This window comes from Urocitellus parryii, chromosome 2 (assembly GCF_045843805.1).
Source record: "Urocitellus parryii isolate mUroPar1 chromosome 2, mUroPar1.hap1, whole genome shotgun sequence".
NCBI classification, from domain to species: Eukaryota; Metazoa; Chordata; class Mammalia; order Rodentia; family Sciuridae; genus Urocitellus; species Urocitellus parryii.
Window position 1 is genome coordinate 128,090,671 of NC_135532.1, and position 14,908 is coordinate 128,105,578.

Sequence of the window (14,908 nt, forward strand, 5' to 3'; positions counted from 1 at the left end):
TAATTGACATATACAGACTATACCACCCAACATCAAGTAGCTACACTTTTTTCTCAGCAGCACATGGAACCTTCTCAAAAATAGACCATATTCTATGTCACAGGGCAACTCTTAGACAATACAAAGGGGTAGAGATAATACCATGCATCTTATCTGATCATAATGGAATGAAACTGAAAATCAATGATAAAAGAAGAAAGGAAAAAGCAAGCATCACCTGGAGAATGAACAATAGGTTGCTGAGTGATCAATGGGTTTTAGAAGACATCAAGGAGGAAATTAAAAAATTCCTAGAGTTAAATGAAAACACAGACACAACATATCGGAATCTATGGGACACATTGAAAGCAGTTCTAAGAGGAAAATTCATTGCTTGGAGTTCATTCCTCAAAAAAAGAAAAAACCAACAAATAAATGATCTCATACTTCATCTCAAAATCCTAGAAAAAGAAGAGCAAAACAACAGCAAAAGAAGTAGAAGGCAAGAAATAATTAAAATCAGAGCTGAAATTAATGAAATTGAAACAAAAGAAACAATTGAAAAAATTGACAAAACTAAAAGCTGGTTCTTTGAAAAAATAAATAAAATTGACAGACCCTTAGCCATGCTAACGAAGAGAAGAAGAGAGAGAACCCAAATTACTAGCATACGGGATGAAAAAGACAATATCACAACAGACACTTCAGAAATACAGAAGATAATCAGAAATTACTTTGAATCCTTATACTCCAATAAAATAGAAGATAGTGAAGGCATAGATAAATTCCTTGAATCCTATGATCTGCCCAGATTGAGCCAGGAGGATATAGACAACCTAAACAGACCAATAACAATAGAGGAAATAGAAGAAACCATCAAAAGACTACCAACTAAGAAAAGCCCAGGACCGGATGGGTATACAGCAGAGTTTTACAAAACCTTTAAAGAGGAACTAACACCAATACTTTTCAAGCTATTTCAGGAAATAGAAAAAGAGGGAGAACTTCCAAATTCATTCTACGAGGCCAACATCACCCTGATTCCGAAACCAGACAAAGACACATCAAAGAAGGAAAACTACAGACCAATATCTCTAATGAACCTTGACGCAAAAATCCTCAATAAAATTCTGGCGAATCGGATTCAAATACATATCAAAAAAATTATACATCATGATCAAGTAGGATTCATCCCTGGGATGCAAGGCTGGTTTAATATACGGAAATCAATAAATGTTATTCACCACATCAATAGACTTAAAAATAAGAACCATATGATCATCTCAATAGATGCAGAAAAAGCATTCGACAAAGTACAGCATCCCTTTATGTTCAAAACGCTAGAAAAATTAGGGATAACAGGATCATACCTCAACATTGTAAAAGCAATCTATGATAAGCCACAGGCCAGCATCATTCTGAATGGAGAAAAATTGAAGGCATTCCCTCTAAGATCTGGTACAAGACAGGGATGCCCTCTCTCACCACTTCTGTTCAACATAGTCCTCGAAACACTGGCCAGAGCAATTAGACAGTCAAAAGAAATTAAAGGCATAAAAATAGGAAAAGAAGAACTTAAATTATCACTATTTGCAGATGATATGATTCTATACCTAGCAGACCCAAAAGGGTCTACAAAGAAGCTATTAGAGCTAATAAATGAATTCAGCAAAGTGGCAGGATATAAGATCAACACGCATAAATCAAAGGCGTTCCTGTATATGAGCGACAAATCCTCTGAAACGGAAATGAGGACAACTACTCCATTCACAATATCCCCCCAAAAAATAAAATACTTGGGAATCAACCTAACAAAAGAGGTGAAAGATTTATACAATGAAAATTACAGAACCCTAAAGAAAGACATAGAAGAAGACCTTAGAAGATGGAAAAACATACACTGCTCATGGATAGGCAGAACTAACATCATCAAAATGGCGATATTACCAAAAGTTCTCTATAAGTTCAATGCAATGCCAATCAAAATCCCAACAGCATATCTTGTAGAAATAGATAAAAGAATCATGAAATTCATATGGAATAATAAAAGACCCAGAATAGCAAAAACAATACTAAGCAGGAAGTGTGAATCAGGTGGTATAGCGATACCAGACTTCAAACTATACTACAGAGCAATAGTAACAAAAACAGCATGGTACTGGTACCAAAACAGGCGGGTGGACCAATGGTACAGAATAGAGGACACAGTAACCAATCCACAAAACTACAACTATCTTATTTTTGATAAAGGGGCTAAAAGCATGCAATGGAGGAAGGATAGCATCTTCAACAAATGGTGCTGGGAAAACTGGAAATCCATTTGCACCAAAATGAATCTGAATCCCTATCTCTCGCCGTGCACAAAAGTTAACTCAAAATGGATCAAGGAGCTTGATATTAAATCAGAGACACGGCATCTGATAGAAGAAAAAGTTGGTTATGATCTACACGCTGTGGGATCGGGCTCCAAATTCCTCAATAGGACACCCATAGCGCTAGAGTTAACAAATAGAATCAACAAATGGGACTTACTCAAACTAAAAAGTTTTTTCTCAGCAAAAGAAACAATAAGAGAGATAAATAGGGAGCCTACATCCTGGGAACAAATCTTTACTCCACACACTTCAGATAGAGCCCTAATAACCAGAATATACAAAGAACTCAAAAAATTAGACAATAAGATAACAAATAACCCAATCAATAAATGGGCCAAGGACCTGAACAGACACTTCTCAGAGGAGGACATACAATCAATCAACAAGTACATGAAAAAATGCTCACCATCGCTAGCAGTCAGAGAAATGCAAATCAAAACTACCCTAAGATACCATCTCACTCCAGTAAGACTGGCAGCCATTAGGAAGTCAAACAACAATAAGTGCTGGAGAGGATGCGGGGAAAAGGGCACTCTTGTTCATTGCTGGTGGGACTGCAAATTGGTGCAGCCAATTTGGAAAGCAGTATGGAGATTTCTCGGAAAGCTGGGAATGGAACCACCATTTGACCCAGCTATTCCCCTTCTCGGTCTATTCCCTAAAGCCCTAACAAGAGCATGCTACAGGGACACTGCTACATCGATGTTCATAGCAGCTCAATTCACGATAGCAAGACTGTGGAACCAGCCTAGATGCCCTTCAATAGATGAATGGATAAAAAAAATGTGGCATTTATACACTATGGAGTATTACTCTGCATTAAAAAATGACAAAATTATAGAATTTGGAGGGAAATGGATGGCATTAGAGCAGATTATGCTAAGTGAAGCTAGTCAATCTTTAAAAAACAAATACCAAATGACTCCTTTGATATAAGGGGTGTAAACAAGGACAGGGTAGGGACGAAGAGCTTGAGAAGAATATTTACAGTAAACAGGGATGAGAGGTGGGAGGGAAAGGGAGTGAGAAGGGAAATTGCATGGAAATGGAAGGCGATCCTCAGGGTTATACAAAATGTCATATAAGAGGTAAGGAGGGGTAAGTCAAGAGAATACAAATGGAAGACATGATTTACAGTAGAAGGGGTAGAGAGAGAAAAGGGGAGGGGAGGGGAGGGGAGGGGAGGGGGGATAGTAGACAATAGGACAGACAGCAGAATACATCAGACACTAGAAAGGCAATATGTCAATCAATGGAAGGGTAACTGATGTGATACAGCAAGTTGTATACGGGGTAAAAGCGGGAGTTCATAATCCACTTGAATCAAACCGTGTAATATGATGTATTAAGAACTATGTAATGTTATGAACGACCAATAAAAAAAAAAAAAAGAATACATGGCATTTTATACATACACAGAAAAAAAAAAAAAAAAAAAAAGAAATATTTAGTTATAATACATATAAGACACATACAATAACATCTTTGTTAGGAAAATTACAAAATACTCTAATGAACAAAATCAAAGAACACTTGCATAAATGTAGAGATATATATGAGAAGAAAAATTTAATATTGTCATTTTCCCCACCAGATTTATAGATTCAACATAACCTTAATGGTAATTCTAGAAATTACTTTGAGTTATCAACAATTGACTAAACTTTATATGAAAACATAAAAGATCCAGAATAGGAAGAGAAATATTAAAGAAGAACAAAGTAGGAGGATTAACAAATACCCACTTCACTTCAAGACTTACTGTAAATGTACAGTAATCAAAACAGTGTAGTATTTTTTAAAAACTAGATTATTGTAACAGAATAGAGAGCCCCAAAATATGTAAATACAGTGAACTGATTGCCAAAATGTAGAAGCAATTAAGATGCCTGTCAATAGTAAATCAATAAATTATGGAACATCCATATGATTAAACTTTATTCAGTGATAAAAGGAAATAAACTATTGTATTGAGTTATGAGGGAATTTTGAGAAGTCATAAATGCATATTACTAAGTGAAAGAAGTTAACCTAAAAATGCTATATACTATGACTCCAACTATATAACACTTTGAAATAGGTAAAGAAGATAATGAAATATCAATGATTAGATGATGTTAGGAGGGATGGGTAAGTGTAACACAAACCATTTTTAAAACTGTACAAAACAAACAGTGAGCCCTGGTGTAAACAATGGATTTTAATGTGCAATATCAGTATTTATTCATCAATTTTAACAAATATACCATTCTAGTACAAGACATTATGTGTGTATGTGGGGGGGTATTTCTTAACTTTTTGTTCTGTAAACCTAAAAAAAGTATAATGCAACATATGCACATGGTAAAAATTCCAACTTTCTAGAAGAAAACTGAATAAATAAAATCATCCTCTCAGGTTGGGGCTGCAGCTCAGTGGCAGAGCATTTGCCTAGCATGTGTGAGGCACTGGGTTTGATCCTCAGCACCACATAAAAATAAACAAATAAAGACATTCTGTCCATTTACACTACAAAAAATATATTTTTAAATTATCCTCTCAAAATAAGTCAATTGTTTAGTATTGAAGGTGAAATTATGAGAGCATGAGTTAACAAGAATACAGGAAACAAAAAAAATAATACTGAAGTTGCCTGGCATTAGAGAGTGAATGAAAGGTAAGAATGGAACCTTGCAGAGCAATGTGAAGAGGAAAAATGTCTGAGCAAGGTAAAAAGGCCAGAATCTGTAAGGAGGGAGATGTCTAACATTCAGTAAAACTCTTAGAACTTCTTTTATATAAACCCCTGTGCACTTTACCAAAACCAGGAGTAACACTTGCTCTGAGACAATGGATAGACTGATGAGAGACAGAAGGAGAGAGAGAGAGAGCGGGGGCTGGGAGTTAGATATAGAGGTAGACATTGTGTTTGAGAAAAGGGACTACTTTCCACAATTAGGTTGATGATGGAGTAGAAATAAAAGGACTAGAGACACTGAATATAAATCAAGAGTACAATGGAGCTGGATGTGTGACAAATGTCTGTAATCCCAGCAGCTCAGGAGGCTGAGACAGGAGGGTGGCAAGTTCAAAGCCAGCCTCAGTAATGGTGAGGAGCTAAGCAACTCAGTGAGACCCTATCTCTAAATAAAAAACAAAATACGGCTGGGGATGTGGTTCAAGTGCTCCTGAGTTCAATCTCTGGTACCAAAAAAAAAAAAAAAAAAAAAAAAAAGTACAATGAAGGCAAGAACTAACCAAACATAGCCCTGAGAACATAAACCCCCTCCCACCTATTAATCCCCCAAATTTTAGAGAAATCTAGAGGTGGGGTGGTCAATGGACAGCCACAGAACATGGAAGGAACTTTAGGCCAACTGTATGTTTTCTGTTCTCTAGTTGACATCTGCGTAATGCTTAAAATTTCTTACTTGTATGTTGAGTGATCTTTGTTTTTCTTGTTAAGTAGAGAATATTCTGTTGGGTCTAAATATGATTCCTCTTTAGAAAACAAAGGTTTTGCTCTCATACTTTCCTCTTGAGTTTCACTTTCCATTAAATTAGTATCTCTTTTAGGAGGAGAAAGACAGTTGTCAATATGCCAATGCTTTGCCTAAAAAACAACAACGACAAAGAAATCTATCTTATTTTTATAAAACATATTTTCATCAAATATCTTTGTGTATTTACTATGTATTAGATTACTAATTGATGCCCTGGGAACATGCACAAACAGAAAATGACTTTGACCAGACTCTCATCTATAAGGAGCTTACAATCTTAGGAGGAGGTGAAACATTGTGTTAATAAAGGCAGAAAATGAGATGTTATAACAAGGAAACAGAAATTCATTGAAAAGTCAATAATAGACTGAAAAAAATTTATTGCCACTTCCACTTTAAATTCTTGGATAGCAAACTGTATATTAAATAAGAACAAAAAACAAAACTTTCATTGAAAAATTGCCAGAATTAAATTTTCTTTATACACTACTTTCTCGAGAGCCTCAAAATACAATCTAAGTATTAATTTTTTCCCAGAAAAACATGTGTTACATGATAGTTTTCACATATCAGATTTTGCCAATAATTCTTAATATGCACCCATCTAGCAAAAGTTTCACACTGACAAGCTCTTTCATATTTTAAATACAAGACCAACTTCCTTATCTTGTATCAATTCACATTGTACACACAGGAATGCACCATTGAACACTGCCTATGTGTTAGAAGAGAAGCATTAGGCACTCCAAGGATATTTGACTAGCCTTCCAACTGATGAGTTTGTCTTCAGCATTTGTCTTCAGTAAAGTAAAATGCCTGTAAGGGCAGGGAGATAATGTCAATGTGTGAACTGATCTTCATAGAATAAATACATAATAAATAGCAAATTAAATTTGGCCTCTGTATTCAAAAGCAATAGGGAAGAGTAGGGACTACACTCAATTTCAAAGTAAGTCACTCATGTGAAAGAGGCTGTGATGATGTGAAAATAGTCACACTGTGTCCTCCAAGAATTCATGTGGTAGATGTTTGGTCCCCAGTGTGGCTATATTGAAGTAGAGTGTTGAACCAAGCCTATAGTTCCTTATTGTCTTTTCAGCAGGCCTTCCCAGCTCTCTGGCTTCCTATCCCACCTGCCTTGTGACCTCTCCATCCCACAGTGGCTCCTACATCTCTAATGTCATCTTCCATGAAGTGGTAAAGCCAGGGCCTTTATCAAAACCATGCTGTTTAAGCTTTCAACCTCCCAAACTCTGAGCTTAATAAACCATTATTCTTTGAAAATTACCTAACTCTAGATATGTCATTTTAATAACAGAAAGCAGACTAATACAGGGGCCATAATAACTCTCAGGGAGTGACATATGCTCTTTTTCAAGAAAAGAAATCTTTTATCTTTACATGACATTGCTTTATGTTTAATTCAAATTGCAAGCACTAAGTGAGCAGGCATAGCCAAAGTCCCTGGCCATAAAATCAATTTGATGAGGAGAGGTACCAGTAGATAAACTCTGCCCAGCACAAACAGCAGTTAGTGCTTACAGAAGGGTACTAAAGAATTGCAGGCATCATCTAATTACTTCTTATCCCATCATCATCTGCCAGCTTCCTGGGATAAATGTGTATTCAAGGATAAATCATCATCACCCTGTTTCTTCAGCTCTAGAAATAGCCATGCCATAGCACTTACTTTTAAAAATCTAACTTGAAAACTAGCCAAAGATCAAGAGCTATGTCACAAAAGCGATTCAAAGTTATTTTTTTAAATCTTTTTTCATGAAGTATATGAAATCGCATTGCAATAAATTTTAAATCCTTTAATCAGATTGCGTGTGATTGGGAGATTAAGTCAAGGTAGGAAATCAAAATACTTTATTGCTTGCCCTGTATTCATTACTACTAGATCCGTATTAATTCAACTGAAAGACAAATGCTACACTCAAGTGTGGGCAGGAGTCAGTCAGTCGCTACATTGTACAGATGGAATTTGTTCAGGAAGAATTATTCTGATCCTATGATTTTTACTCATTGAGCCCCTTCTCCTCCTTATCTATGTTCTTGGGTTTGTCTTCCATAATGTTTTCTTTCTGTAAAGGATTTCTTTTCTTATTCCTCATGAGCCAGACATTCGCTGTTGCTATTTTCCAGTACCTGTTCACTCATCCCCTCCTCTCCACATCCTTCCTTCTCCTCCCCTTCTCTGTCCCCCTCCTCCCTTCTCTTTTTTTTTCCACTGACTCTTCCCTTGACGACCTTCTCTTTCCTTCCTTTCTCCTTCCTCTCCCCTCCCCTCTTTCCCTTACCCCTTGAAACTAGCAGTACCCATATTCAAGGCAGCTTGACAAAAGTGAATCGTTCTTTAAAATAAAATCAAAAGTCTCAAGCAGAAGGGACAAGAAAGCCCAGAGTCCTCAGCTTTGTCAGCCTCATGGTTCCAAAATGATGCAGCTCTTGTGGCTCTACTCCTGTCAATTAGAAGGGGGAAAAGGCACTATTTATAATTTATAAAGGATTCTGGAGGATGAAGTCCTTCATATTAAAAAAAAAAAAGAAAGCAAGCAAACAAACAAAAACCTAATGATCTGATGAGGAGTTACCAGTATACAATCAGTGCTACACACCAGTACTTAGGACTTCAGGAAGGGCACTGAAGAATTGCACTCAACTGATTTCCTTTTGTCCCACAATCCCAGTTTTCTGGGATAAATGTGTATCATGGATAAACCATCCTCACCCCTGTTATGAAATACCAATGACATAAAAATGAATAGTTTAACTAGGACACATTTCTTAATTAAGTTAAAATTTAGGAACAGATTGCATTTGGTAGGCACAGTTTATATGTTACCCTTACCTAGGCATGGTCTTATTTGTTTCAACCCATCTAAGGGATGGATACACCAGACCTCACCCACTTGGTGACACTTCATTTCTTGACCTGTCATTCAAACTCCCCCTCGTGTCTTTCCAGAGCCCTGTGGCTGTCTGCCAGCATCAGCGTTACATGGACTTTTTCAATTGCCAGAAGCAGGCTTCCGACTTCTCTCCTACGCAGATTAACAGTCATGTCCCACTCATCTCATCCACCACACACCTACCCACACACCCTTTGAGCTTCCACTCAGCTGCTGTTTTTCCTGATTGAGAAAAGTCTAGCACTTGCCTTATTTATAGAGTAGAAGACACTGATACAGCTCACAAGTGTTACACGGAGACTCCCACACTGCTCAGCCAAACACAGGTCCACCTCCCTAGACTATTTTCTGATTTATCATAATGTTCTATGTCCTAAAGGGTTGCAGAGAATTCTTTCAGCACAGATTGACATTAGCAAACTGACTTCACCAATACAGAAACATCAAAGCTTTTCTTCCAACACTAAGAGAATCAGGTACTCTCACAGCATGATATGGGCACATGAGGCCACTGAAAAGAACCAAATTAGCTGGCCGAACAGAACAAGGTTTCAGCTTAAACTCACTCCAACATGTTTGAACAGTACTGGTTAAAACCAGCCAGATATATTATGTTCCCATAGTACAAAGGGAACAGGAACAAAGCCCCCATGAAAACAAGAACAAAAAATATGAAACAATGAATATTCCCTTTCTTCCACGCCTCCCACTTCTATTTTATTTCAGTCAGGAACAAGTAGACCTTAATTTCATGGAAGGAAAGGATTAAAGGCATGTGCTCTAAAGTGAGTCAGCATGGGTAAAAGGGCAAAAGTCGGCCATCATGAGCTTATTTGAGCTGAGAATTCACTCAAACTCTCTGTGACTCTGTTTTGTTATCCATATAATAGAAATAATGGAACCTCTACCCTCATGGAGTGGACCATTGTGAAAATTAAAAGAAATAATTCATGTAAAGATCTTAGATATTCTGAGTACACACAAAACACCCAGTAAATATTAACTATTACATTTGAAAAAATAAACCAGGAAATGAATAGGGAGATTTGTCTTTTTCCAAAATGTTCCATATCTGATTATTACCTTTATTACTATTTGATAGCCAGAATCACCTGCCTAATGATAATTTTATCCATATTTTACATATATTAATTTTTTTAGTTGTTGGTGACCTTTATTTTATTTGCTTATTTATATATGGTGCTGGGAATCGAACGCAGTGCCTCAGATGTACGAGGCGAGCTCTCTACCACTGAGCTACAACTCCAGCCCCATATTATATTTTTACTAAATCTTGAACTTGAATTTATGTATTTTAGAAAAGAAAAATTTCTCAGAAATCCTAAAATATTTTGAGTCGTACTAAACATGTCTTTAAATATGTCTTTCCATGTCTCTAGTGTCCTCTATTTGGTGGAACTACTGCATCTAATGGTAGACAGGATAAGAGATGCCTGGAACTAGAGCTTCAGAAATGTTAGGTCAGTTCTTTCAAGACTGGTAAGATTCAAATGGAAATCATCCCAAGTTCATATTGAATGCCAAGTAAATATTCCAATAAGAAAGGAACAGTATTTCTACCTGACCAAAGATCCAAATAGGAGCATTGCAGATTCCAGTCACACAAATGCTGCAGTCTGCAGAGGAGGAGACAATCAGTAGATGGCCACCTCGCTCACAAACCTCCAAGGAAGTTATCCGGTCCTCATGAGGTTGGAATGATCTTATTAGCATTGGGGGTTGTGTGACTTTGTTCTCACTGGAATTAAGACAGTAGTCCTGAAAAAAACAAATTTCAGAACTGTAAAAATCCAAATATTAGCTCAAAATGGCATAGCACTTGTTCTAAAGCCTGATACAAAAATGAAAAATGTATATTTGATAATAACCATCTGTGATCCCAAATGCAAAAGAGAGTTCATGATATCAGAGGGTAGAAAAATGGCATTAACATTAAAAAAAAAAAAAAACAGCTTCTCACTTCATTGACTTGGGAAGTAGAAGAAGACAGGGAAGAGAATGGAAAGAAAAAGATGAAGAGTAATTTGATAGAGAGGAGCTTTACTTTGTATTGTTAATCACATATTACATAATATTATAATGCTATTCAAAAACTGAACATGTAATCAGTGATTAAAAAAAGAAAAACCAAACTAGCTCATGATGGCAATAATATTAGTTAAAGTTCCAGTACTTCTAAATTACATTTATAATCTCATTCCAAATAAAGTATCACCTAATTATTATATTTAAATGATGCTGCAGTACGTTGCTGACAAAATTGCATTACTAAATTGGGTGTTTGACTTGACTATATATTAACAGCTTTCCAATACTGAGAAAAAGCTGGCTTTCCCAATTACTTGTTTAAAAGAAGTCTCTGCTCAATGTACGTGCTTTCTTTAAAATACTCAAAACTTGAGTATTTCTTCCTTTAAGAAACAGACAAGACCCAATCCATATGATTGAATATAATTTTATTAAATTTTTGTTTTCTGCAACTAGAGGCAATCAAAAACAATGGGAAAATAATTTCAATTTACCTCTATATTCCAGATTTTCAAACATCCATCAAGATCTCCTGTGGTAAGGTATCGGTTCAGTTTATCAATAGACATAATAATGGATCTGGCTCCTCTGTGGGCCAAAAACTCAGCCAGAAGTTGTTTCTTAAATGTATTCCAGAATCTGACATAACCAGACCCACCACATGATACCAGGTTAGCTCCTCCTTAAAAGAAATGGAAAACCTAATAAGGAAACTGGAACTACAAACACCAGAAAATAACTTCCTCAAGTGGCTTTCCCTCTGTCAAGAAAGCATGTGGCATTAGAGAGTTGATAGCACTGAGGACAATTTCCAGTTCCACTTTGATGCTCTAGAATACAGAATGGAAATAAACCTATAATCGTGCCACCCGTTTGTGTTAAGTAGTAAATGAGATAAGATACATAAGATATTTCATTATATTTAGTTTCCTTTCCTTTATTTATTACTCTAATGTTATTTTGGTTTTTTTTAAATATGGAATTAAGTTTTCTTCAAATAAAGTTATAAAATATTAATTTCAACATAATAATAATGTTCTGATTACACAAAACTTATCTTTCCTAATCACTTATTGGACATATACATGAAAGAAGTCAAAACACCGGTGCACAAAGTTAGAGGCATGTATATGTGATAAAAGTGTAGCTATTAAGTTCTCTGTTTGCAGCAAGCTTAGAATTCTGATTTTGAGCTTGTTTTTAAATTTTTCATCAAGAATTTATTGTAAGCCCTTATGGAACTCTTTTTTGGTTAATAGACCTAGAAATAACCTTTTCACTTTCCATTTTTATGTGCTTTGTAGAAAGCACTTTACCTAAATTATTCTTCTGTGGCAAAGTTCCTATTATCTGATAAATCTGTAGATGACTTCCAATTTCCTTCACAAATGTACTGGTGATTAACAATCATATCTGTTTAAGATAGAAATAATGGCATGTAGTCACTTCAGTGGAAACAATTTGGGAATACTGATATCATTAAGAAGAATTAGTGTTAAGGAAATGAGAGTAATTTTAGGATAATAGTTCATATTGTGAGTATAAGTGGGTTCTAGAAAATAGAAAGTTTTATAATCTGTTCCAAGTCCATTTTAAATATTCCACAATGTTCCTACAACATTGATGATGAAAAGATTTCTATGAGTATCATGCAGTTTTTCCATTTGCAAATTAAATATGGGAAAGAAAAATAGAAAACATGATTTAGATATGCTTATCTCTTTTTTCAAACATATAACTCATAAGTTTAGATCTCTAATGTCAAGTAAATATACTTATAAATATAATTCCTAATATTTAGATGAAAATATACTTATATATTACTTAAATACTTATATATATAAGTATATAAGTATATACTTATATATATATACTTATATATATATAAATATTTCATCTAATATTTAGATGAAAATATACTTATAAATATAATTCCTAATATTTAGATGCACTATTCTCAAAAGCAGATTTTTATTGAGAACAATGCAATTTTCTTTGAAACATGCTACTATAGCCACTGAAAATAGAGAAAATATCAGGAAAATGGGTGTTTCACCAGTATGATATCAAATAACTACAGTAAATCATCTGATAGCACAGTGTTGGCATTCATCTCAGTAAAAATTAAACCAAGATTCTGACTTATTCTGGAAAGTAAATACAACTATCCGAGAGAGAGAGAGAGAGAGAGAGAGAGAGAGAGAGAGAGAGAGAGAGAGAGAAACAGGGAGTTCTCATCCTTGGATCTTCTGATCCAAGTTATTTCAGAATTTGTTATTGCTCCAATCTCCAAGCTCATCATTATGTTCTCCTCATTCTACTCTTCTGCTATGTTTGAACCTAAACTTTGACTCTTTTATGTTTGGGATATGTGTCTTTAGCTGTGTCTCCTCCCCGGCTAAGGTCTCTCTTCCCCATGGCTGGGACACCAATTTCAATCATTGCCCATAAAAAATAGTTTGTCAGAATTTTCGTCACTCTGATCCTGTTACACACAGCACTGGATAAATTAGTCGTCACTTCTAGTCTGACTCCCACTTCTGCACCCATTCTCATCAACCCTAATTTCCTTTGCAAGACCTGTGGCCTCCCATGACTCAGGAATGACTTGTTAGCTACACGGAGTCAAATGCTACAAGACCTAAATAGAAATAGATTGAACATTTTTATCGCTTCCCTTCTCAACCACAGGCAAACTATAAACACATCTTTTACCTGTGGTTGCATTGGTTTTCCTTGCTTCAAGGAAGCAAAGCCTCATAACAGCATTGTTACCCTCGGTGTCAATCTCCAAGGTGTAGGCTGCCAGGGTGGCCTGATCTGCCATGTGGTGGGAAGAGGGGCTCTTCTCAGCACTGAGAAGGTCTTGAGGCTCTGTGTCTGTCGTGAAGACAAAGCCAGGTGTCTTAATGAAGAGAAACATATGCTGTTCAAACTAGTACATATGGAAACAACAGGTCCATGTCAGTCACTGTCTCATAACAGACATACAGTCAATACCCTTCAAGTCTCCTGCTATTCATTTCCTCAACTTGACGGATTATTTAATTTTTGTCTTGCATATTCCACATACACCATGTTCTCCCTTGACAGGAATTAATATGGACTTCATACTATAGTTGCTGCTGACATCTCAGAGATTTTTAACATGCTCAAGACAAATGTGTTTTTAATAATATGGCATTTCCAGCTTATTAATCATTAATAATAATCTTGTAAATATTGTAATGAACATGAAGTCTAATGGATATTTTTACATATTTAAATGAGCATTTTTAGCAATGCTGTCAGTGAGTTACCTTAGAGAGGACATCCTTAATGGTACTTCCAGTGTGCACTAATACCATCTCTAGGAGACACTAAAGAAAACTGAGGAAAATCATCAGCAAATCTATGACTAGTGTGCACATAGTCATGAAAAATATCTACAGAGATCTCTTCAAAGTTGCGAAGCAAGAAATCTAGAGATATGTTCTTTGTGTCTTTTATAAATTCAGAGTTATTTATTTTTCTATCGTATTTATTTCTCTGTATATTTAATGGTAGCTGCAATTGGTTTGCTATAGGTGTCAGTGCTGTCTTTAAGGTAGAGAAAAAGGCAGATACCCACCCTTTCCATGGAAGGCTCAGATGAACACTTATAGTAAGCTCTTTGTACTTGAACAGGTCAGGCCTGTGTGCCTGCAGCCAAGTAATCCTCAACCTCTTAAATTGGTTTTCTTACTCTCCATAAATCACTTCCTCAGCTTTTTCCAAACAACTGCATCTGACGACCAGTGCTTTCCTAAGGTTGAATTCATTCTCTGTGAGCTTATCCAATTGAGACAACAGAACCTGGCCCGACCATGAGGAATGACATATTCATTGCCCGAATAAATTAGTCTAAGGAAATACCTTTAGTATCTAAGGAAATTCAAATAAAATGTGAAAGGCAATTGTCAAGGTATTTTGCTTAAGTCTAAAATATTCATGTGCTCTGCTAAATTCCCATAAAGTACAACATAGTTCTGTCTAATGCTCCTCACAGATTTCTAAAGCAAGGAATAATTTAAGATTTCCAGGTGGTATAATATTTAATAGAAGCTCCAGATTGAGCCTGAACAGCCAA

The 14,908-nt window shown here is 35.8% G+C and overlaps 1 protein-coding gene across 1 annotated transcript in view; it reads right to left on the minus strand.

The window, feature by feature from the left end:
• Wdr49 (WD repeat domain 49) overlaps positions 1 to 14,908 on the minus strand; it is a 142,019-nt gene that overhangs the window by 35,189 nt on the left and 91,922 nt on the right. Inside the window, exons 12-15 of the mRNA XM_026403648.2 lie at positions 13,516 to 13,680; positions 11,295 to 11,482; positions 10,333 to 10,530; positions 5,765 to 5,946 (exon numbers count right to left, since the gene is read on the minus strand). Of these exons, the coding sequence (XP_026259433.2) occupies positions 5,765 to 5,946; positions 10,333 to 10,530; positions 11,295 to 11,482; positions 13,516 to 13,680 (733 nt within the window). The remainder of the gene's footprint in view (positions 1 to 5,764; positions 5,947 to 10,332; positions 10,531 to 11,294; positions 11,483 to 13,515; positions 13,681 to 14,908) is intronic.